This window comes from Bubalus kerabau, chromosome 8 (assembly GCF_029407905.1).
Source record: "Bubalus kerabau isolate K-KA32 ecotype Philippines breed swamp buffalo chromosome 8, PCC_UOA_SB_1v2, whole genome shotgun sequence".
NCBI classification, from domain to species: Eukaryota; Metazoa; Chordata; class Mammalia; order Artiodactyla; family Bovidae; genus Bubalus; species Bubalus kerabau.
The window spans coordinates 59,697,888-59,723,633 of NC_073631.1; the positions used below are offsets into that span (position 1 = coordinate 59,697,888).

At 40.2% G+C, this 25,746-nt stretch overlaps 1 protein-coding gene across 2 annotated transcripts in view; it reads left to right on the forward strand.

Annotated features, from left to right (window-relative positions):
• DOCK4 (dedicator of cytokinesis 4) overlaps positions 1 to 25,746 on the forward strand; it is a 474,953-nt gene that overhangs the window by 334,732 nt on the left and 114,475 nt on the right. For both annotated transcript variants that reach the window (XR_008717856.1, XM_055590348.1), the window contains exons 24-26: positions 6,868 to 6,995; positions 10,274 to 10,408; positions 20,498 to 20,596. Coding sequence is in view for 1 of the 2 variants with exons in the window: in XM_055590348.1 (XP_055446323.1) it covers positions 6,868 to 6,995; positions 10,274 to 10,408; positions 20,498 to 20,596 (362 nt within the window). In the remaining variant the exon portion in view is untranslated. The remainder of the gene's footprint in view (positions 1 to 6,867; positions 6,996 to 10,273; positions 10,409 to 20,497; positions 20,597 to 25,746) is intronic.

Here is a 25,746-nt window from a genome sequence, read left to right on the forward strand (position 1 = left end):
CTTGTATTCAGAGCTTCAACGGATTAGGTGAGGCCCACCCATGTTGGGGAGGACAGCCTGCTTTACTTAGCCTACATCACACATAATTCCTATCCAGAAATGCACTGGCACACCAAAGATAGCATTTAACCAAATACCTGAGCTCCCATGGCACAAATTGACATATAAAATTAACCAGTGCAAACCCCAAAGAGAAAAAAAGTGGAGGAGATATGCAAAGGAAGCAGTATGGCTGCAGAATACTTCCAGTTGAGCTTACCTTAGAAATTAACACTCACAGAAGGCAAAGAGGGGCATACAAGGTCAACACCACAGAAGGGAACAACAAAAACGTGGTAGGAAGGTTCAGGCCATCTTGAGTTAAGGGGCAGGGGCAGCCTCAGGGCTGGAGACATTCTACAGCCAGGTAGAGTCCCGCAAGGTGAGAGTCTAGGGTAGCTGATCAGACCTGAAAGACTTCGCTCAGATTTGAAATTTAAGCAGCTTGTTGTTCCACATCTAAATCATCCGGGGTCCAGGCAGGCTTATTTAAGGTATAAAAGTTGAGCTGCTCACTTTTCCTTTTCTCCCCACAATTCTATTCTTCCTGTTTTTTGAAGGCCAGGAAAAGGTCTCAGTGATGTTGGAGAAGACAGCTTGCCATGAGTAAAGAGCAGATTTGAAGGATGGAGGTTGAGGCAGGGGGAGGCAGAAGCATGGAGAATGGGGGCTGAGAGGCAGGTGAAGCTGTGGGAGTGAGAAGGTGGATGTTGAGTCTTCTCAGACCACAGGGCAGGCTCTGGGGGACTGTGGTTTTGTCTCCATTTTCACTGGGCCCCATCGCTTGGTGCTTGACTTGTTCAGCAGAGGTCTGCGGTCATTCCCGAGCTATTTGCTTGCTAAGATAAGGTCATACATGTTTTTACTTCGGGGTAATTGAGCAGTTTCTCAGGCAAACCACAGTGTAGATAATAGAGGTGAGCATAAATGCATGGAGCGTGTAATGATGAGAAACGTGCTGGTGCTACCTCCTATTCCCACAGACTGAAAAGCCAGGCATCTCAGGGATTTCGTAAGAAAGTACCCCGAAGTCATTGTTTTTTCCTTTTGCCAGAAACTCCCCAGTTCCCTATTAGCTCTTTTGTGGACTTGATGGCTGCAGTGAAAAAGTAAAGGAGAAAGGGAGGAAGGTGGACTATAAGACTGTTTTTTAAGGACATCTTTGTTGTTGTTATTTTTAATATTTGGCTGCACTGGGTCTCAGTTGTGGCATGTGAGATCTAGTTCCCTGAGCAGGGATCAAACTTGGGCCTCCTGCACTGAGACCGTGGAGTTTTAGCCAACTGTACCACCACAGGAAAGTCCCCATAAGACTGTTTTTAAAGTTTATTCTGGGAACGAATGCCTCTACCTGTCCATCCTACCCCCTCATTTTAGGCCACAATATAAAAAAAGGATGTGTGATGGTATATCTATTAATTTGACGACTTGAAGAATAAAATCTTACTACAATTGATGAGTGCCTGTAGCTTTTCTTTGAACTTTAGGTAAAGCCTAGTTGAGTATTGACTTTTCTTGCACTGTAATTAAATTTCTTTCACATTAGAAAATGCCACTTGCTCACAACTTTTCTATTAACCACAGCTTACACTGTAGCAGACAGGCCTTGTAAAGATGCATGGAGTTGCAAGAATGAAGAATGCTCTTTTTCCCCTCAAAGTACAATGATAGTGCCCTGCCCACCTGCCTGGTCCCGTCTCAGTGTTACTTCACTCTACTTGGAACCGACTTTCTCCTGTTCCTTTCTGAACCAAGTTGACCCATCTTTACCCTTCAGGATTCAGTTGAACTCTCATTTTCTCAAGAAATCTCTTATCTGCCTCACCCATCCCATCATCAGTCTCATTGTTTGGCTTTTTACTTCTTGGATAACCTAATGCATCTGTAATAACTGAAGAATTGGTGATTTAGTTGTTTCAAGTCTGTCTCTCCCCCCCTCATCCCAGAAGAAGAGCCTAAAATAACATGGGTTCTATTTATCTTGAAGACAGTTTTATCTCTAGCTTCCATAACAGTGCCCAGTGCATAATAGACACTTGATAGATGCTTCATGAATGCTATGTACTAGGTCATGACCAGGATCAGGATGGAGCAGGAATTGTTGTTCAGTCGCTCAGTCGTGTCCAACTCTTTGCGACCCCATGGACTGCAGCACGCCAGGCCGGTCCATCACCAGCTCCTGGAGTTTACTCAAACTCATATCCATTTAGTCAGTGATGCCATCCAACCATCTCATCCTCTGTCATCCCCTTCTCATCCTTCCTTCAATCTTTCCCAGCATCAGGATCTTTTCAAATGAGGCAGTTCTTTGCATCAGGTGGCTAAATTATTAGAGTTTCAGCTTCAGCATCCGTCTTTCCAGTGAATATTCAGGACTGATTTCCTTTAGGAATGACTGGTTTAATCTCCTTGCAGTCCAAGGGATTCTCAAGAGTCTTCTCCAACACCACAGTTCAAAAGTATCAATTCTTCAGCACTCACATATCCATACATGACTACTGGAAAAAACAGCTTTGTCAGCAAAGTAATGTCTCTGTTTTTTAATATGCTGTCTAGGTTTGTCATAGCTTTTCTTTCAAGGGGCAAGTGTCTTAATTTCATGGCTGCAGTCACTGTCTACAGTGATTTGGGAGCCCAGGAAGAGAAAATCTGTCACTGCTTCCCCGCTTTTCCCCTTCTGTTTGCCATGAAGTGATGAGAGTGGATGCAGTGATCTTAATTTTCTGAATGTTGAGTTTTAAGCCAGCTTTTCCACTCTCCTCTTTCACCTTCATCAAGAGGTTCTTTAGTTGCTCTTCACTTTCTGCCATTAGAGTGGTATCATCTGCATGTAGGTCATTGATATTTCTTCTGGCCATCTTGATTCCAGCTTGTGCTTCATCCAGTCCAGCATTTCTCATGATGTGCTCTACATATGAGTTAAATAAGCAGGGTGACAATATACAGCCTTGTCATATTCCTTTCATAATTTTGAACCAGTCAGTTGTTCTGTGCCAGGTTCTAACTTGCTTCTTGACTTGTATACACATTTCTCAGGAGACAGGTAAGGTGGTCTAGTAACTCCCGTCTTTTTAAGAATTTTCCACAGTTGGTTGTGATCTACACACTCAAAGGCTTTAGCATAGTCATGAAGCAGCAGTAGATGTTTTTCTTTAACTCCCCTGCTTTCTCCATGATCCAGCGTATGCTGGTGTTTGATCTCTGGTTCCTCTGCATTCCTTAATATTTTGCTTTAAGGGTGGGAGATTGAAACCACTCTATAAGAAACCTGGGCCACACAGAGATCATCCCTAGCCCTGGGCTGTTGTCTACCTGTGTGGTACTGACTTTGTGTGCATGACAGGAAGCCCCTAAATCATCATCAGTCCTGTCCATTCTGAGCGTTTTCTGTCCACCAGTGACTGAAGGGCTTGTTTGCAGGTTCTGTTGATGTCTGTGACATTAGCAGTTCATTTCCTGGTATCTTGGATCACAAAGGCCTAAACCAGCTCTGATTTCAGGGCTTTTTGTTCTGCTGGTGCTTCCCTGCAGCCAGCAGCTCTGCTCCATTCAGAGCTGTGCCACAGCCGGACCCCTTGCCCACCTGGGGTACCATCTCCGCGTCCTGAGGCTGCCATGGAGCAGCTGCTTGGGTGTCGTGCTGGTGTCCAGCCTGTACTGAGACAGTTGGTGGAGAGTGGCTGGAAACCCTGCATGCCCCTAAAGGACTCACAGCCCTCATTCACTTGGGGACAGAGGACTACAAGGATGATTGTCTAAAGCTTTGCTGCTAGAGGAACAAAGATGAGAACTTTCCTGGAAATTAACATCAAGGAGGAAGTTTATCAGCATTTCTTAGCTGCTGCTTCCTCTTCCTAGCCCCACACCTATTGGAAATTGCTAATGGGAGCTGGCTTATCTCTTCAAGTGTGTACAGACAAAATAAAAAGACACACCATACAGTGAGCTTTATCTGAGAATCTGAATCTCAGTGTTTTGACCCTTTCAAGGACAGAACCTGCATAACAGATTCTACTGTTTAGAAACTTACTGTATGTTCAAGTCTGGGTTTTGTTTTTCCTTTGAGCCTTTTTCTTTTTTCCTTTGAGCCTTCTTGATGACTCCAGGAGTTTTGTTTTAAAGGTAAGAATTAGCATTTTAACCAGTCAGTTCGTTTGGCATTTACCCCTCGATTCTATCATGTGCATTGGTAATATTGCCCTAGTAATGGAGAAGCAGCAAATCTTCAGGCAACTCATACATTTATTTTCACAGGCACCACACACCAATTATTTGTCTGCCTTACATTTTGGCAGTAGAGATTTCCTTAACAGTTGATTGCAAATTGAATTTTTAGAAATCAAATCCCACTGGCTGCAGGAACATATCAGACAAGCTTTATCTTCCTTTCTAATTAAGCATCACTAGGCAGTGACTCCTGTCATTTAAGCTTTCAGTTTCCTTTTCTTGGTTCTTTTTGTCAAGTAATTGTTTTATTAATAAGTATTGGGCTTCCCTGGTAGCTCAGCTGGTAAAGAATCCACCTGCAATGCAGGAGACCTTGGCTTGATTCCTGGGTTGAGAAGATCCCCGGGAGAAGGAATAGGCTACCCATTCCAGTATTCTTGGGCTTCCATGGTGACTCAACTGGTAAGGAATCCGCCTGCAATGCAGGAGACCCCGGTTCCATTCCTGTATCGGGAAGATCAGCTGGAGAAGGGAAAGGCTACCCACTCCAGTATTTCGGCTTGGAGTACAGTCCATGGGATCGCAAAGAGTCTGACAGAACAGAGTGACTTTCACTTTCAGTTTCAATGAAGTTCCCTGGTAAGGCTTCCTGTTGCAACGAAGCCTGCAATGAGTTCTACTGGATTTTAACCCTTTGTGTTCATTTTCTGAAAGTGAAGCATGACTGTGACTTATGTGGTTTGTTTTGATGGTAAACCTCAGGCCGCACCTCACTGTGTTGGTAGCCCGGTGGCAGGCATTAAAAGAAATATAACTGCCAACCTCACTACTGAAAGAAATCAAGAAGACAACAAGAGAAGTCAGGCAAACACCAATAAAGGCGCTTTCCGAATTGTGAATACTTAAAATTTTTATTAGCATACAGGATCATACATTTTTTCCCTTATGGATATACCTTATTATACTGGCTAGGAATCCAGTGCAGTGTTGAATTGGTGAAATTGGCCTTCCTTGCTTTATTTTTGATCTTAAAGACAAAGCATTCAATCTTTTACTATTATGTTAGCTAACAGTAGGTATTTCATCAAGGCCCTTTATCTAAACTTGAGAAAACTATCTATTATTCTTTAATTATCACCTTTTATCATTTATGGATGCTGAATTTTTCACATTTCATACATCTGCTAATATAGTGGATCACATTGATTGATTGACTTTCAAATGTTAAAACGATCGTTCATTCCCAGGATAAACCTATTTAATCACTGTATGTGTGTTATGCTAAAATTTTATAAGAATTTTTGCATCTATGTTGATGAGAGATAGCAAATCTGTAGTTTTGTCTTAAAATGTCTTTGACTGATTTTGGCATAGATAATGCTGGCCTCATAAAATGAGTTAATTGTATTCCCTGTTCTATTTTCTGGGAGGATTTATGTAGATTTGATATGCTTTCTTCTACGTATTGCTTCATAGAACTCATAGAAGCTACCTGGGTCTGGAATTTTCCTTGTATGCTCCTAATAGCAAGTTGAGTTTCTTTAATAGGTATAGAGTTATTTAGCTTATCCATTTTCCCTTGAATGAGTAAGGTGGGATTATAGCTTATGCAAGCTGTCTATAAGACACATGGATTTTTATAAACCAAAATTAATTCATTTGAATTGTTTCACAGATGACATCTTTTAGAAAACCAAGCAAGGTGGGCTGGGGTATTTGCAAGTGGGCACATCCTATAAATAAAATTCCCATTATGGGCCCAAGATAGGCAATAATTTTGTGTTAATGACATCACATTGAAAAATAAACCTTCAGGAAAATAGGCATATTCACTGTTACTTTTTCAAAATATTGGAATATATACTGCATATAAGTCAATTTTTAGATTACTTATCACCTTACTATTTCAAATACTTATGACAAGTTAGAGATCAAAAATATGAAAAAATATTCAAGAAAAGTAGAAGATAGTTTAAGATATTCATGACATGAATGTAGTCAAAGTTCCAGACAGAGGAGAGAAGAACTAGCAGTAGCAGGAAGGAAATAATACTAGAAATAATTCAAGGCAAGTTCCCAGAACTAAAGAGTTTATAGATTTTAAGAGCCATGACAAAGTATATGATCGCGAAGTTTTGAATTACAAGGAATAATTTCCTGAAAGCTTTCAGGAAGAAAAACAAAAATATAACAAAAATCTGATCATGGAGAAAGGGTTGGAAATCAGAATAGCAGGAAATGAAAAGTGTTAATTTAGCCAGAAATTGTGATATAACTCTTTTAAGAGGCTGGAGAGAAGAAAAAGAAGTTAAAAAACAAAACAAAAAACTAAATTCTCATCTACCATAATAGGAAGTGAGTCGATGATCCATCTCAATGAAAAGTCTGGAGATAGCAAGAAAAGCATGCTATTTAGGTATTTGGTAGTAAAAACAAATAAACAAACAAACAAACAAAACCTGTTTCAATAAAAGAGTGAAAGGCCAGTAGTCATGGGTTGGAGAAGCGACTACTGTTTTTCAGTATCAACTTTGTAGAACGAGTACTTTTCTAACTATATGTGTTAATAATTTAGCAATTAAAATTAAAGAGTAGATAAGGATTTGCATGAGGTTTGCGTGGGCCTGTTAAATATGACACTAATACTTCTTCTCCCTCCAGATTCCCGGTACATTCTCTTACCTGTCGTGTTACATCACCTCCACATGCACTTGCAAGAGCAGAAGGACCTGATCATGTGTGCACGGATCCTTAGCAACGTATTTTGTCTCATCAAGAAAAACAGCTCAGTAAGTAAACACAGGTGATAGGATATAGTGCCCATCAGATGGCTTCTGGAAAGAAAATGTTAAGTCTTCTGAGAAAGCACACCAAAGAATCATCCTTTGAGACTCTTGCTTTCATGTCCATCTGTGTTGGACTTTTTACTTTTCTTCTAAAGGAATTTTTTTTTTTTTAACCTTGTAGGATGGCTGTAGCCCCAAATAACCTGCATGTCTTAAACTTGTATTTCAAGAAAGAACTGAATACCCAATGAGAAAAATTAGAAATCTCAAATCCTCCCACATGTGTCTTTAATCTTGATAAATGCTCTGTGGCAGGAATAAATTATTGCTTGCAAAGACAGTCTGTTTGGGCCCATTCAGTGAAAGACTGGATGATGATGGTCAGAGCTCGGCCACAGGCCTTGGGCCAAGCCCTGTGCAGATAGTGAAAGCTAAAGAGAGGCCCATGGGCCTGGTGGTATCTTGCATCACAACCGTTACTGATCACTTCATTGTCATGGCTCTGGGAATTCCTGTCAATGTTCCTGACTCTTGAGGAATTGCAGTTTGTATTAGACGATGCAGTGTCAACAGAAAAATTGCATGCTTGCTTATAAACGGGGATAACCCCCTGCATGCTCATGGTTCAGAGGTCTGGTGTGAAGTCCATGTGTGAAGGATGTCCTAGTTTAGTTCCATCAGTTTGCACCTGTTTACTGCACAGCCTCATCCGTAACAACTTCTACAAAGCAGGATTGGCAGTGAATGTTGGGATCCCTGTTTCTCTGCCTCCCACTTACTAGCATGCTATCGTTTCCCCATTTTTGTTCCCTCGGAGTTACGATCACCTTCTGAAGAGCTCCGCAGTCAGCTGGCATGTGCTTCCAGTAGAAGTCTTGGACATAGGACTCCAGTAGTGTGGAAACAGTTGTTGTTGCTCAGTTACTAAATCATGTCCAACTCTTTGTGACCCCATGGACTGCAGCACACCAGGCTCCTCTGTCCTTCACCATTGTCCGGAGTTTGCTCAGACTCATGTCCATTGAGTCAGTGATGCTTATCTAACAGTCTCATCCTCTGTCACCCTCTTCTCCTCCTGCCTTCAATCTTTCCCAGCATCGGGGTCTTTTCCAATGAGTTGGCTCTTTGCATCAGGTGGCCAAAGTATTGGAGCTTCAGCTTTAGCGTCAGTCCTTCCAATGAGTATTCAGGGTTGATTTCCTTTAGGTTGACTAGTTTGATCTCCTTGCTGTCCAAAGGACTCTTAAGAGTCTTCTTCAGCACTGCATTTCAAAAGCATCGGTTCTTTGGTGGGAACAGAGTTGGCCCTTGAGAGAAAAAGGCCAGAAACTCTGTGTCTGAAAGTATGGTGTGAGATACCTGCATAGGAGGGACCATTGCTTTTTACACACCCAATTCATTAAAGTACAGCTATATGGCACCCCACTCCAGTACTCTTGCCTGGAAAATCCTATGGATGGAGAAGCCTGGTAGGCTGCAGTCCATGGGGTCGCTAAGAGTCGGACACGACTGAGCGATTTCACTTTGACTTTTCACTTTCATGCATTGGAGAAGGAAATGGCAACCCACTCCAGTATTCTTGCCTGCAGAATCCCAGGGACGGGGGAGCCTGGTGGGCTGCCGTCTATGGGGTCGCACAGAGTCGGACACGACTGAAGCGACTTAGCAGCAGCAGCAGCATACCATGCCTAGTGAGAATGTTTTTGCTAACTCTCATTGCTGAGAGTGAGAAGTAAGTTTAAAAGGTTACTGCAGAAAACCAAAAATGTCAGGTGTTAGTAGAGATGATTTTTTTTCCTCCCATTCCATTGTTGAAGTTTTGGTCAATTTTTGCACTTATCTGATAAGGAAGTCAGAGCAGAAACTCTGTTTTGGGGGGGAATCTTTAGTAGTTTTCTTTCCAGTGTAAGAAAGTTTATCATAAAATCCCAGCCAAAAGGGTCCTTCAAACTCATACTTTCTAAAAGTTTTCTTTTCAAAAGTAATCTTCTTGCTACACAAAGCATTTGTCACCATAGTCCTTTGTCTGGTGCAGGTATAATAAGAACTCAAATTTTGCTCTCTCTCAAGTTCTGGGGCTTAGATAGTATTCATTTTGCTTTGGGAGAGCAGTCCCACCACGGCCACTAACATTAAGTCCAGTCTGTAACTAACATTATTCATTCAGACTGAATGCTGTTTGCTAATCTTTACATTCTTGGGAAATAGATGGGGAAACAGTGGAAACAGTGGCTGACTTTATTTTGGGGGGCTCCAAAATCACTGCAGATGGTGACTGCCGCCATGAAATTAAAAGACGCTTACTCCTTGGAAGGAACCTAGATAGCATATTCAAAAGCAGAGACATTACTTTGCCAACAAAGGTCCATCTAGTCAAGGCTATGGTTTTTCCAGTGGTCATGTATGGATGTGAGAGTTGGACTGTGAAGAAAGCTGAGCACCAAACAATTGATGCTTTTGAACTGTGGTGTTGGAGAAGACTCTTGAGAGTCCTTTGGACTGCAAGGAGATCCAACCAGTCCATTCTAAAGGAGATCAGTCTTGGGTGTTCTTTGGAAGGACTGATGCTAAAGCTGAAACTCCAGTACTTTGGCCACCTGATGTGAAGAACTGATTCATTTGAAAAGACCCTGATACTGGAAAGATTGAAGGTGGGAGAAGGGGATGACAGAGGATGAGATGGCTGGATGGCATCACTGACTCGATGGACATGAGTTTGAGTGAACTCCGGGAGTTAGTGATGGACAAGGAGGCCTGGCGTGCTGCAATCCATGGAGTCGCAAAGAGTCGGACACGACTGAGCGACTGAACTGAACTGAAAAATCACTTTATAGGAATAGTCATTTACACTTAGGAGTTTTGGAAAATGACCCATGCAACTCCAGTGATGAGAAGAATAAATGTAAACACAATCTGAAATCAAAGGATTACAAACCCTTAAAACCAAGAGGGATGTTTAGTGAACTGTCAGGCCCAGAGAGGCAAACTTAACTCACAGAGGGACACACACCATGTTAGTGGCATAGCTGGTATTCCGAATTAGTTTGGGGTATGTTCCAGACCATCACCCCACCTTTTTACTTGCATCCCAGGTTCCCACTGCACTGCGGAGTCACATACTCTTGGGTAAGGTGTTAATATCTCTGTGCCTTTTGTTTTCTGTGAAAGGTCATTCACATAGATAAATTAGGGGAGGTCCAGGACTGACGAGCTCAAGTCCTTTGTTAGGACTCTTGTTTTAGGCCACAATTTCCTGAGCACATTATTTCTTTTTCCTTTAGGAAAAATCTGTGCTGGAGGAAATAGATGTGATAGTGGCCAGCCTGCTGGACATCCTGCTGAGAACCATCTTGGAGATCACCAGTCGTCCGCAGCCATCTGGCTCCACCATGAGGCTTCAGTTCCAGGATGTCACGGTAAGGCCATGGCGTAAAACTGCAGAGTTGTGGTTGTTAAAGCCTCAGTTGCTTTGAGGGTGGGTTGCTGTAAGAATCTGGGGAATCTGAATTTGGGAGATGATCTGTGTTCATTTCAAATGTATGTAAGTTTACCTTCGTTTTACCAGGGGATGGGAATAAGATGCATATTTGTTAAAAGATCTTGGATTAAGATATTTCTAATTGCAGAAAGCCCAAATTGGCCCAGTTTTTTTTTCCCCCATTTTGCCCAATTCAAGTTAATCTGTGGCTCTTTATCCTCAGTCTCCTTGATAACTATCCATTCTCTTTTCACTCATCAAATTGCTTGAGAAAGTTAGAACAGTGAAACAGACCAATAGCAGTCAAGGGTCCTAAGTTTTGATTGTGAATTTTTCGCTATGGCTAGTAAGGATCTTAATTTGGTGGCAGGTTGGTGGGGGAGTTCAGTTTCCTCAGCTATAAATTGTGGAAGTTTGACTTGGTGATTTTGAGATATCTTCAAGCTCCACTATTTTATGGATCTAATGTAACATGAGTTATAAATATTAAGCCATAATTTATGTGATAGTTTATTTGTATATATATTTATATGTGTGTGTGTAGAGAGAGAGAGATATAGGTGGATGGATGGGTACATAAATTTTCACATTTGAAACTCACATTCAGTTGACCAGTGTGGGCTTTTTTTTTTTTAAGGTCTGATTCAGAACATTCTTCTAAACACCACTTGCAGAAAAGGGAGTGGATGCTATAGTTTTCATGGTTATTAACCAAAATGACGGCCTTTTGCTATTATTTTTACAAATCGTGCACTTAGAACCACTATCATAAAATGTTTGCCTAGCTCCTGATGAAGATAATATTTTTTTCTTTTACTTAAAGAAATAGAGGGTTTCCCAGGTGTCTCAGTAGTAAAAACCCCACCTGGCAATCCAGGAGGTGCAGGTTCAATTCCTGGGTCAGGAAGATCCCCTGGAGGAGGAAACGGCAACCCACTGCGGTATTCTTATCTGGGAAGTCCCATGGACAGAGTGGGGTACAGACCATGGTGTCGCAAAAGAGTTGGGCAGGACTTAGGGACTAAACAACAAACAACAACAAAAAAGAAAGCCCACCCTGGCTGTCCTGCCAGGGTTGAATGCCTTAAGGATGGCCATCTTGTATTGCATTTTATTTTCTCTGCTTTCAGAGCTGAGATTTACCTTGTTCTTCCTGCCAAGCTCTGGGTTTGGAAAGTAAAGTTACTCAATTTCTTTTAACAAACAAAGGTTAAAGATTGTATGAAAAAACTTCCTAATATATGTAATAGTTGTACTACCTCATTAAAGAAAAGAAGAGCAAGCTATTAATTTCTCATGATCTGGTGGAATTTCATGTGTAAAATGCCACCTACCTCATAGGGTCAGCTTTGTATATTTGGCAACTCTTTGGTCCATGGTAAATGCTCAAAATATGTTGTTTTTTCTTAAAACCACTGGAGATCATTGTGGGTTTGAAAGTTTGCGGGAGTTTGTTTTGAATTTTTTTGTTCTGTCTTCTCATGTTTTTTTGAAATTTTTATTTTGTGATAATTTGAGTCACATGCAATTGTGAAAAATAATACAGATATTCCATGTACCTTTTTTCCAGTTTCCCTAATAGTAACGTCTTTCAGAACTATAGCACAGTATCACAACTAGGATATCGACAGTAATGCAGTCAAGATGCAGAAGATTCCATCACCCCAAGAATCCCCTATCTTGCCCTTTTATAGCCAAACTCAATTCTCTCCCATCTTCACCTCCTCCTTAAGCCTGTCAACCACAAAATTTGTTCTCCTTTTCTTGTTACTTTGTCATTTTAAGAATGCTGTACTTGAGTCACTTTGCTGTACAACAGAGAATTGGTACAACATTATAAATAGACTATGATTTTTAAAAAAATTTTAAAAAGAATGTTATACAAGTAGAACCATACAGTACATAACTTTTGTGATTGGCTTTTTTTTTTTTTTTTTTAACTCAGCTTAATCCTCTAGAAATTCATCCAGGTCAATGTGTATGTGTATATACACATATATATAAATCTATATATCTGTTCCTTTTTCTTACTCAGTCGTTTTCATGGTGTGGATGTGCTATAGATATGCTATACCAAAAGCCATCATGGTTGTTTCCAGAATTTGGCTGTTACTAACAAAGCTACTATAGACATTTGCATGCAAGTTTTTATGTAAGCATACTTCTTCATTTCTCTAGGATAAATACTCCCAGGAGTATGGTTGCTGGATTGTATGGTAGTAGCCTATTTTGGTGTTTAATAAATGGCCTTACCTATTTCCATAATGGGTGTATAACTTCACATTCTCATATATGCAGTGTATAATGAATGACCCAATTTCTCAGAACCTCATAAGCATTTAGTGTTGTCACTTTGGGGAGTGGGGAAGGATGGGGACACTCTGATAGGTGGGTAGTGGTATCTTATCGTGGTTTTGACTTGCATTTCCCTAGTGATTAATGAGGCCAAACATCTTTTCACATACTTTTTTGCCATCTATATATTGCTTTCAGTGGAATGTCTTTTTATGTCTTTTCTCCTTTTTCTAATTGGATTGCTGTCCTTGGTTGAATATGTCATTTACAAATATTTTATCCCACTGTGTAGCTTGTTTTTTCATCGTTTTAACAGGGTCTTTTTGTTGTAGAGCAAAAGTTTTTAATTTTGATGAAGTCCAGTTTATCAGTTTTTCCTTTGATGGATCATGCTTTTGATGTCAAGTTTAAGAACTCTTTTTGTCTAGCCCTATATTCTGAAGGTTATCTCCTAGGTTTTTTTTCTCTTTTGCTAAAAGTATTATAGTTTTATATGTCACATTAAACTCTGTGAACCATTTTGAGTTGATTTTTATATTCATTGTGTCAGATAATTTTAACATCTCTATTATCTCAGTGTTGACATCTCTTGTCGTTTTTCATTCAGTTTGAGATCTTCTTGGGTTTTTGTATGATGAGTGATCTTCAGTTGAAATCTGGACATTTTTGTATTATAAGACTCTGGATCTTATTTAAACCTTCTGTTTCACATGGCTTTATGTGACACTACTTAGCAAGGAAAGGGTTAGGATGCCAACTCACGATGGGCAGTTGGAGGCAGAAATCCAGGCTCCTTACCTTGGCTTCACTGACACAGACGAGTGGTCATGAAAATACCTGCCCCCTGTTTGACTCTCCGTTCTGGAGACAGATGTTGGGGTATCCCATCACAGCCTTGTAAAGAGGGAAATCTGGACTCCCCATTTGGCTCTTGCAGGTTTGAAAACAGCCAGATTTTTGTGATGTTGAGCTATAGGAGAAGTGACTGCTAAAAGTTTTGTCTTGTTAAACTTACCCTTTCCTGGTGCTTTGGCTTAAGAGAGCAAGCTTTCTGGGAGATGCCGAGCAGAGGCGAGGGTAGCGGGGGTAGTTAGGGAGATTGTTGCAATTACTGTTATTTCAAGGAGGCCAGCTTCTTCAACTCCAGGAGCAGGATATAGGAGGCAAAAAGAAAACCCAGAGAACGCAGCACCCTGTCCTTTCTTGGGTCTGAGGTCTCTAGCAGGCCTGTTCTCTTTCCACTTTCCAGAGTCATCTTGTTTGTTTTATATATAATGGAGGGGTTTTTGTTGTACTTGGCAGATGGAATTGGAAAAAGCATATATACTCCAACTTCCCCAAAGCAGAAGAAAGTCTCCTTCGTTTTGGTTTTGCTGGTGACATTTCAACTGCTTCCTGGCAATACAGCTCCAACACAGTCCTAAAATTATAATAGCCGAGCAAACAAAATCACAGGAAATGCTCCATGTGGTCAAAGACTGCCCAAGATCAAAAGCTAAAACTCTTTGTCAAACTGCTTTGTATCTATCAACAGGGTTGAAGCTGTCAAATTTTTCTGGGCCATGCATGACCTGTAGGTCTTCACAGCGTAATGCTGTAGTTTAGTTGCTCAGTTGTTTCTGACTCTTTGCAACCCCTTGGACTGTAGCCCTCTAGGCTCCTTTGTGCATAGGATTTCCCCAGAAAGAATACTGGAGTGGGTTGCCATTTCCTCCTCCAGGGGATCTTCCCCACCCAGGGATCGAACCCATGTCTCCTCCTTGGCAGGTGCATTCTTTACCACTGAGTCACCTGGGAACTCCTCACAGTATAATAATCAGTGCAAATTAAGAGACTTGAGAAAGCAGTGAGTGATGCTCATGGGTGGGTTTGGGCAGACAGGGGGTTTGTCCGGTTTGCTACAATTTTAGGAAAATCACATAAAGTGAAACCCTTCCCACACATAGCTGTTTTGTGGCCCTTGCCATGTACCAAACCAAACTCTGGGTATATGGGATGAAGTTTGCAAGGAATATGCATTTAAATAGTTTGGTATCTTGGATTTATAGATTTTATGCTTCAAGATAGTTTTTTTTTTTTTTTTTTTTGAATCCCCAAGCAGACCTGGTCTGAATCCTACTCTGCCCTTTGATTAGCTGTGCATGCTCTGGGCAAACTTCTGTTTAATTGCCTTTAAAATAGAGAAAGTAATTGTACTTATCTCAACGTGAGTTTGAGGGTTTCATCAAATCTATAGAAGTGTTTAAGCACTATCAGTACATTTTAGCCATTAGTAATTGTAGTAGCAACACCAGTCCCTAATATTATTATTATTGTAGAAGTAATACCTATGTTGTTGTTGTTATTGAATGAATCAAGTTCGGCTGCTTCCCGTTTACAAGATCAATTACACATTCACAAATGGTAGAAAAGAAAGATGCCTTTAATCAAAATGCCAGCCATCTGGGGAGATGGTGAACTCAGCATTCCCCAAAACCACCTCCAAAGATTCTGCTCAGCAACAAAAGCTTTTAAAAGAAACAAGGAAGTAACCTCAGTTCATCATGGAGATAGGGTGTCAGAATCACCACCATTCTTCAACTGTGTGCAGACTTGTCCAACCCTTGTGATCGTCCTCTAGATGTTATCTTGTTCATACAGTTCAATCACACATTTTGTTCAGATTACTGAAGGGAAAGCTAGAGAAGAGATCTGGTCATTTGCTCATTACTTATTCTTCATTTCTACTTCTTTGATCTACAGAAAGAATGGACAAGTTAGGCAAAGTATTGTGTGATTAAAAGATTTGAAAGCTGTATTGGGCTGGGGATGAGTAGAACATGAGGGTGCCTGGTTTAAAAGTTAGTTATAGTGTATCTCTGCTCAAGTGACAAGGAAAAGGGGCTTCCTGCTGAAGGCAGTTTCCTTTAAGAGCTGCTTTATTGTTGTTTATTATTGCTGTTTAGTTGCTAAGTCGTGTCCAACTCATGACCCAATGGACTGTAGCCCTCCAGGTCCTCTGTCCTTGGGATTTCCCAGGCAAGAATACCGTAATGGGTTGCTGTTTCCTTCTCCAGGGGATTTTCCTGGCCCAGGGATTGAATCTGCATCTACTGCATGGGCAGGCAGATTTTTACTGCTGAGCCACCAGGAAAGCCCCTAAAAGATCTACTTACTTTTTAACTAATTCTAAGGTGAGAAATAGGTTCTGATCATTGGCAAGGTTATTTCTCTGGGCACTGAAGACCTAATTTCTTCCTCTTTCTGAATTAGAGAACAGGCTCTCTGAATAGGGAGTTTTTCCATGGCAGTCCTACCCTGAGCACCTTTCTGTCTTTACAGAAAAAGTGCCCACTATAAGCGGACATGCTGTGGGTAAAAGCCGGGCCACCGTGTGTCATGGTGACGTGTTTCAGCTCTCTGTCAGTGCCACATCTGTCACCCTGTCTCCTGGTAACACCAACAGGGCGACTGGCTTCCACTCCTGTCACAATTCCAGATAACAGTAGCCTTATTTTTACCACCTAAATGGGTTGTACTTCTTGTTCTTCTACCAACTGCTGTTTAAGCTTTAAAATACTCTCACTAGTTGAGGGGAGTTGGGGGAGGGCAGAGCACCATTGTAATCAGTTCCTTTCAAACGTCTCATTGTACATGGAAGCAGATTTTATAAAGAGGCATATATGGCCATGTGTTCACCCCCGCATCTATTGGACTCCAGAGTTCCTTCCAGTTGGTAAAGGCATCTGTGTACATAGTTCTGTTCAGCACCATTCATAGTGAGTGTGACTCAGTTCAGCAGGAGCCATGTCTAAGGCATAGCTCTACATTTGTCTAAAGTTTTTGTGTGCTATGGACTGTGTTTGAGGGAAGAAGAAGACAGAATTCTATAAGGCGAATTCTGGGGGAAATTTGGGTATATATAATGGAAGGTTTCTTGAAGACCTTATAGCCATCTACTAACCGTATTCCCAGGTATTAGTGGAAATGGCCATTATACTCAATCTAGTTGTAATATGCATGCAACCTCTGTGGCGTGGAGTTCTTGCTAAAGGTGATTTTTACTTAAATTCCAACATTAATATGAATTGAACCTTGGCCGACAGTAATTTTTTATTTTTAACAAATTATGAGTCTACAGCTTTCATGCAGACACTTAAAGTCTTTTAAAATTACAGGTGAAAAATATGTCAGTGAAATATTGGACATCTCTGCCTTTTAACAGGGTTAAATGTTCCTAAACTGATGAAGTGAATAAATAAAATGACATTGTAAGGTAGATATTGGAATTGACAACATGTCTTAAATGTGCCAGGATGAGAGATTAGCATGACAAGTTGTTTGCATTGGGCCTAAACCAGATGTGACAGAGATAAATAGTCAATAATACAGATTCAGAGAGAGATTCTCTTAGTACAGTGACTGTAAAGATTTAATGAAAATCTTCTCATTTTTGAGTAATTTTTATGATTTACTAAAATCATTAAAAATAATGTCACTTAAGATATATCACTATTCATAGACAGAATGTATGTTGAAATAAATAGTCTAAGAATGTTAATCTCATAGATACATTGGAGATAGTGTGGTTAAGGTGTAGAAAAACCGAAAATGAAAAACTGAATGAAAAATAGATTTGTGTTTTCAAAAATTGAATGAAAAATAGATTTGTGTTTTCAGGTTGAGACATAAAAGCAGCTAAAAAGTGCAGACATTAACAAAGTAATATATTGAGCTTAGAGAGTATTTCTGCTAGCCCATACTGGTGAGCTCTTAAATATTTGTCCTAAAAAATGTGTAGAAATATTAATTTGTCATATCTGTGTGTTGCAAATTATTATACACATGCAAGGAGTCAACTTGCATCTCTTGATACTGTGTGTGTGTGTGTGTGTGCGCGCATGCACACGTGTGTGTGTGTGTGCATGCACTCAGTCTCTCAGTCATGTCTGACTCTTGCAAGCCAGTGGTCTATAGTCCACTAGGCTCCTCCATCCATGGAATTTTCCAGTTAAGAATACTGGAGTGGGTTGCCATATCCTCCTCCAGGGGATCTTCCCAACCCAGGGATTAAACTGCATCTCTTGCATCACCTGCATTGGCAGGTGGATTCTTTACCACTAACATGGCCGTAAAGTAGCATCCTTGGGCCTCCCATAGCCTGGTGGCTTTGACTGTCTTGACTTAGCTACTGCTATTGGTAAATCCCACTTCTCTGAGCTTTTAGTCTCAAGTTGTACATATGAGTCTATAATATTTTCCCATGAAAACTCAAATAATCCAATTCCCAATTAAACTGCATTTCTCTAAATCCACATTCACTTACCACTGGTTACCTCTCTTATTGTGCTTATACTGTTTTAAATGTACTTCAGTTAAGTTCAGTTCAGTTGTGCAGTCGTGTCCGACTCTTTGAGACCCCATGAATCGCAGCACGCCAGGCCTCCCTGTCCATCACCAACTCCCGGAGTTTACTCAAACTCATGTCCATCGAGTCGGTGATGCCATCCAGCCATTTCATCCTCTGTCATCCCCTTCTCCTCCCACCTTCAATCTTTCCCAGCTTCAGGGTCTTTTCTAATGAGTTAGTTCTTCATATCAGGTGGACAAAGCATTGGAATTTCAGCTTTAGCATCAGTCCTTCCAAAGAACACCCAGGACTGATCTCCTTTGGGATGGACTGGTTGTATCTTCTTGCAGTCCAAGGGACTCTCAAGAGTCTTCTCCAACACTACAGTTCAAAAGCATCAATTGTTTGGTGCTCAGCTTTCTTCACAGTCCAACTCTCACATCCATACATGACCACTGGAAAAACCATAGCCTTGACTAGACGGACCTTTGTTGGCAAAGTAATGTCTCTGCTTTTGAATATTCTATCTAGGTTGGTCATAACTTTCCTTCCAAGGAGTAAGCGTCTTTTAATTTCATGGCCGCAATCACCATCTGCAGTGATTTGGGAGCCCCCCCAAAAAAAGTCTGACACTGTTTCCACTCTTTCCCCATCTATTTGCCATGAAGTCATGGGACCAGATGCCATGATCTTCATTTTCTGAATGTTGAGCTTTAAGCCAACTTTTTCACTCTCCTCTTTCACTTTCATCAAGAGGCTTATGAGTTCCTCTTCACTTTCTGCCATAAGGGTGGTGTCATCTGCATATCTGAGGTTATTGATATTTCTCCCGGCAGTCTTGATTCCAGCTTGTGCTTCTTCCAGCCCTGTGTTTCTCATGATGTACTCTGCATACAAGTTAAATAAGCAGGGTGACAATATACAGCCTTGACTTACTCCTTTTCCTATTGTACTTAAAAGTAGGTAAATTCTTTGCTGAGCAAAAGTTTCATTGAAAACCAATATTTTAAGTTAGAAATGCGTCAGCAATAATGATTTTGTGTGTGTGTATGTGTGCTCAGACACTCAGTTGTGTCTGACTCTTTGTGACCCCATGGACTGAAGCCCTCTGATCTCCTCTGCCCATTGGATTTTCCAGGCAAGAGTGCTGGAGTGTGTTGCCATTTCCTTCTCCAGTGGATCTTCCTAACCAAGGGATCTAACCCACCCACATCTCCTGTGTCTCCTGCTTTGGTGGGCAGATTCTTTTCCCTCTGAGTCACCAGGAAAGCCTGATAACAATTTTATAACTCCTCAAATCTATGGATGCTATACATTTTTTTTCCTTTTCATTATTAATTTTTAAGATTTGGATTTTATAGGAGTCAGTTGCATAGCACCCAAGCACAAAAGAATCACAATTAACTTTAACTGTTCTTAGACTTGTGGTTGATGAGGGAAGTGGGGGTAAAAGGGGGGGGGATGGATTGGGAATTTGGGGTTAGTGGGTACAAACTAGTATATACAGGATGGAAAAACAAATTGTCCTCCTGTATAGCACAGTGGTCTATCTTCAATATCCTGTGATAAGCCATAATGGAAAATAATATGAAAAAGGGCATATATAACAATCACTTTGCTGTACAACAGAAGTTAATACATTGTAAATCAACTATATTTCAATAAAATTTTTAAAAATTAACTGGTCTTAAAAGGAGATTGAAACCAACATTATGCAGTGTATGGCTTTCTCTACACCCAGCAAGTTAGCTGATAGGCCCTCTAAAGAGCTGGAGAAGATCATAGGAGTTCAAATATTGAGCAGGAAGTTATAGGAAGGGCTTGGAGTATAAAAAGCTGGAAATAACTCCAATTCTGCCAATTTCTTTTTAGCCCACCAAACCTATATTTTACTTTCTTTCAATTAGTATTCCCTGTGCTGTACAGCAGAAATTAACACAACATTGTAATCAACTATACTTCAATTAAAAAAAAGAAAGAGAAATTAGTATTATATTCCCTACCTTATAGCACTGATTAAGAGGCTTAAATGATACAATGAACCAAGGCACAGTAAATGCTTAATAAATAGTCAGAGGCCTCATTGCCTCACCTTCTTTAAGTGTATGTAGTTACTGCCCTACTGAAAAGCTTCCACCTAAGTTAAACACACACACACACACTCTCTCTCTCTAAATTATAAAATGCTTGTGTACCAAGTAAATGATCATCATCACAGGGAGAAATTTTGACTGTAATATCATGGTTAATTTAGATTAAGACAATATCATGGGGTAAATTTGGATCATAGTGGGTTTTTTTCTTTAAGTGTTCTATTTGAGAGCACTTTGAGAGTTGAAAGTAAGTTGTTGATGTTGTTTTATGTCTTGCTAAAAAAATATGCTTGATCTTTTTTTTCATTAGGGGGAGTTTGTTGCTTGTCTCCTGTCCCTATTACGGCAAATGACAGATAGACATTATCAGCAGCTTCTTGATAGTTTCAATACAAAAGAAGAACTAAGGGTAAGTGACATTATACGGTGTTCTTTAGTATGTCTTTTTAGTTTCTCTTTTTCTTATTTATCATCATTCAGATAATTTTTTGACCATTGCTTTATCTGATTCCATTAAATTCTGTTTATCAGATTTATCCACAGATTTGCTCTTCTGTAAATTGACTCTTTAAGATTTCTGTACCCAAGCCAAGAAATTAACTCTTATTTTGGATAAGCATATAAGGTTTGAAACACCTATCATCAAAGTCCAATAAAGTAACCTAGAAATAGAGTAGCAAAACTAATGAGACAAAATCAAATAGACTGTCTAGTAGTGGTAATGTTGCCTTAATAGAAAATAAAGGAGGATATATTATCTTAATAGAAATAACCTTAATATAAAATAAGGGAGAATGTATTTTAGCTGATTTCATCCTGCTAAAGCCACAGTGAGAAATTCTGGCTACGACATTCTGACTAGGGAGGCAGAGTTTATATTTGATATTCTCTATAGGCTGTAGTCTAATCACTATGCTATGCTACTCTGACAGCCTAACATTAAATAGGAAATATTGATGTCTGGTTTGTAAAAGTCTGATCTTTGCTAAGATTTAGGGAACCTTAATGCTTCCTTCCTTTAAGGCTTCCTGGTGTGCTGCAGTCCATGGGGTCACAAAGAGTTGTATACAGATGGCAACTAAACAACAACAATGCTTCCTTTGTTCACTAAAATCTTAGAAGTTGATTGTCCTCAGTCATAGGAATGATCTGTCATTAATTATGTTTATTTCTCTACCATTGCTTCAGTTTCCAGACAGCTTTATACATACGCCATCAAAATGGAAGGGTTTCTCTAGTGCTGGTGAAACCACCCTCCTTCTCAGATGGGACTTGAACCCACAATCTTTGACTTAGGAGGGGACTCAAAACCCGTCTTTCCTATTGAAACTGCTCACCTTCTCACCTGAACTTACTGAAGCTCAGGTTCTTTTGTTTTGTCACAGAAAGAATTCAGCAAGAGGCGAAGTGATAGGCAAACAGTGAGTTCATTAGCGTAAGACGCTTGTGAAAGATACAAGTGGGCCAGCAAGAGTGCAACCCCGAGAACAAAGAGGGCTCATTTTTTGTAATCAAAGAAAAAGTGGGGAAAAGACTACCTTCTTCCTCGTTTGGGGGTAGATATAAAGGTTTTACATCATCAGTTCTGCCTTTGAACCCCGTGTGGTCTGAGACTGTCATGGCACTATTTAAGTCACATGTAGATTAGCAAAAGGGTGTTGCTGCTGCTGCTGCTAAGTCGCTTCAGTCATGTCCGACTCTGTGTGACCCCATAGATGGCAGCCCACCAGGCTCCACTGTCCCTGGGATTCTCCAGGCAAGAATACTGGAGTGGGTTGCCATTTCCTTCTCCAATGCAGGAAAGTGAAAAGTGAAAGCGAAGCCACTCAGTCGTGTCCGACTCACAGTGACCCCAGGGACTGCAGCCTACCAGGCTCCTCAGTCCATGGTATTTTCCAGGCAAGAGTACTGGAGCGGGTTGCCATTGCCTTCTCCAGCAAAAGGGTGTTAACATATACTAAATTATAGTAATTCATCTCAGATTTTGGTATAATATCCTTTTTCAAATAGTTTCTTTCCCCTTTCACCTGTATTCCTGTCTTGACTACATACAGAAATGCTGCTCTTCAAAGACCATTAACTTCCTGACTTCGTGTAACGTATCTATTGTCTTGTGTTTTAACTATCACGACTTGTTCACAAGTCGAGTGTGTCTTTCACTTGAATGCACCTGATCTTCCTTAAAGGTGGTATAGATTGTTGCTAGGTTACTGTCTTTTTTTGAGTGATTAGCCTATAACAGTCTCACAAACCCTCTTAAAATTCTGTTTGTCTTTAATCCTCTAGTGAGATTCCCAAGCTATTTAATTTCCCTCCTCTGTCTCTGTCACTGAGGGATGAAAAATTATAAGACAGTGGATATAGTTAAACTGTAAGAATTCCATGATTAAAAGCCTTCATGGTGTCAATGGATAGGGAAAAAGTGGAAGCAGTGTCAGGGTTCATATTTTGGGGCACCAGAATCACTGCAGATAGGGACCGCAGCCATGAAATTAAAAGATGCTTGCTCCTTGGAAGAAAAACTATGGCAAACCTAGACAGTGTATTAAAGAATAGAGAGATCACTGCCGACAAAGGTCCATATAGTCAAAGCTATGGTTTTTCCAGTAGTCATGTATAGATGTGAAAGTTGGACCATAAAAAAGACTGAGCGCTGAAGAATTGATGCTTCTGAACTGTGATGCTGGAGAAGACTCTTGAGAGTCCCTTGGACAGCAGGGAGATCAAACTAGTGAATCCTAAAGGAAATCAGTCCTGAATACTCATTGGAAGGACTGGTGCTGAAGTTGAAGCTTCAAAACTTTGGCCACCTGATGCAAAGAGCCGACTCATTGTAAAAGACCCCGATGCTAGGAAAGATTGAGGGCAAGAGGAGAAGGATGCAATAGAGGATGAGATGAATGGATGGTATCACTGATTCATTGAACATGAGTTTGAGCAAACTCAGTGAAGAACAGGGAAGCGTGACATGCTGCAGTCCATGGGGTCACAGATAGTTGGACATGACTTAGTGACTGAACAATGGTGTCTTAGAGCAATATTTATAGTTTCAATATAGACAGTGCATAAGGATCACTTCTGTTTGACTTTTAAAAGTTGTATGATCTCAGATGAATTTTTCAGTTACCTTGGATCAGTTTACAAGCTGAGTCATATGAAACAAAGAATAGATTTGGGCAGGTATAATCTATTTGACAGTTGATTAGCATATGTCCAAGCCTGAAAATATCATGTTTTTCATGCTTGTATTAATATTTAATCTTGAGGTTATAATTTAAAATGGATAGATGGATCTTAGAGCTTATCTACTCTACATACAGAAATCCATGTGATTAAAAAGGAAAATAATTGTGCAGTTATGAACTATCATCACAAGTTGAATATTTAACACAGCTGAGGAATCACTAGGTTTTACGAAGTTTATAACTTCGTATTTCAAAATTCACATAGGAAAAGATTATGTATTTTCACAGAGCCTAGGAATTAAAAAAAAAAAGTGGAAAAGCATAAGCCAAAAATGAATTGTTTAATCTAGGTATTGAGTTTTATGCTTTAATATTCATGTTAACAATAATAAAGCAAATGAAAATAATGAGTGGAATGTTTCATGTGACTTTTCCTTTGGTCAGCCACATACTTTTTCACAAGACAAATGTCCCTCTTCAAAATAGTTGGCCCTAAAAACAAAACAAAACTGGACTCTAAGATCAGGAAAATTAATTACTGATATTACTTCATCTGTCCTTTAGGAAATATAGATTGAGCAATTCAGGCATACCAAATGCTATCAGTGTTGTTATGTAACCAGCAATAAAAAGGCCAGTTCCTGCTGGGGGTGGAATCAAACAGGTAATGGCAGTGACATAGGCAAATGAGAGTGGTGAAGACATAGAGTTAACACACAGTGCTTCGGAGCATCTAGGAATTGCAGCCAGCCCAAACTCAAGGCTAGAGGAAAACTTGCCAAAGGAAGTCTTGGCTGAAAACTGAGTAGGAGTGCGCTGGCCATGTTTGGCTAAGACATTCAGCTCTCTCAACTATGTTGTTGCTCAGTGGCGAAGCTGTGTCTGACTCTTTGTGACCCAATGGGCTGCAGCACACCAGGCTCCTCTGTCCTTCACTCTCTCCTGGAGTTTGCTCAGATTCATGTCCATTGAGTTGGTGATGCCTATCTAAGCATCTCATCCTCTGCCACCCCCTTCTTTCAGCTGTAATGTTACCCAGATATCCTGATATACCACATCTGCCATTCTACCATTATTAATAGTTACTAGCATCTGGAATATTTTTGTTTATATATATCCCAACTCCTAGCTCTAGGTTATATAAGCTTCTTGATGTCTGAAACTATTGCTGATTCACTGCTATATCCTCAAGCTCAGAACTTGCCTAACACATTGTCGGTATTCAGGCAGCATCTGTGAATTGATGGACTGACTGTGAAGTTTAGAAGAGAGTTGTAAAACATAAGCCTCTCTGAATATACATAGACTTTATTATGAAGACATTGGAAAACTATGGAGGGTTTTAAAAAGGGACAGACGTGGTCACATTTATATTAAGAAAGACCAATCTGGATGCACTATGGAATTATTGGATATTTGGTAAACTTGATGAGCATTTTCAATGCATTGGTAAGAGTGGAAAGCCAAAGTGTCATAGACTGAGGGATTAAAAAAGAAAAAGATGTAGCGGATGTAAACTGTATTTCAAGAGGAGTATAAGGTGTCTACTGAAGGAGAACTTGGGCTATTATAGGAATATTTGTCATGGAGAAAGCTTAAACATGTTGAAATATTAATAATCAGAGCTGGTAGAAAGGGAGACATAAAAATAAAAAGGTGCTAATTCACCAGGGAAAGTCCCTAATGAAAGCAGCAGGAGGGACCTAATTAATCTTACGCCTTGCCCAATGTAAGACTGGAAGGGAAATAACTAGAGTGAAGGCAGGCTGGAGGCATTTATCTTATGAAAGGCTAATTAGTCATCTGGTTTTCATCTGTATTTTAAAAATTCAGATGCCACCTTTTAGCATATACGTTTTTCATGTTCTCAATTTTCTTCAAAGTCAGATATTTATATTCATGCTACTGAAACCTATGTTACAAGACTTTCCAAAGATGATTGCAGTGGTCCACAGTCCCTTAACTAGAGTCCTCATACCACATGTATTGCAGAAATCAGAATGTTTGCTATTCCATAAGATAATGTGGCACATGTACTGGGTAGTATCACCTATAGCATCTCCAGGAGTACTAGCAGTAGCAACTACAGTTTGACCCTTGAACAATGTGCAATTGAAAACCCACATGGAACCTATGGTCAGTCCTCTGTATATGTGGTTCCTACCTGTGTTTCCTCTGTATCTATAGCTCCACATACACTGATTCAACCAGCTACGATTGTGCAGTATTGGGGTATTTACTATTGAAAAGCTGAAACTCCAACACTTTGGCCACCTGATGCAAAGAACTGACTCATTTGAAAAGACCCTGATGCTGGGAAAGACTGAAGGTGGGAGGAGACGGGGACAACAGAGGATGAGGTGGTTGGATGGCA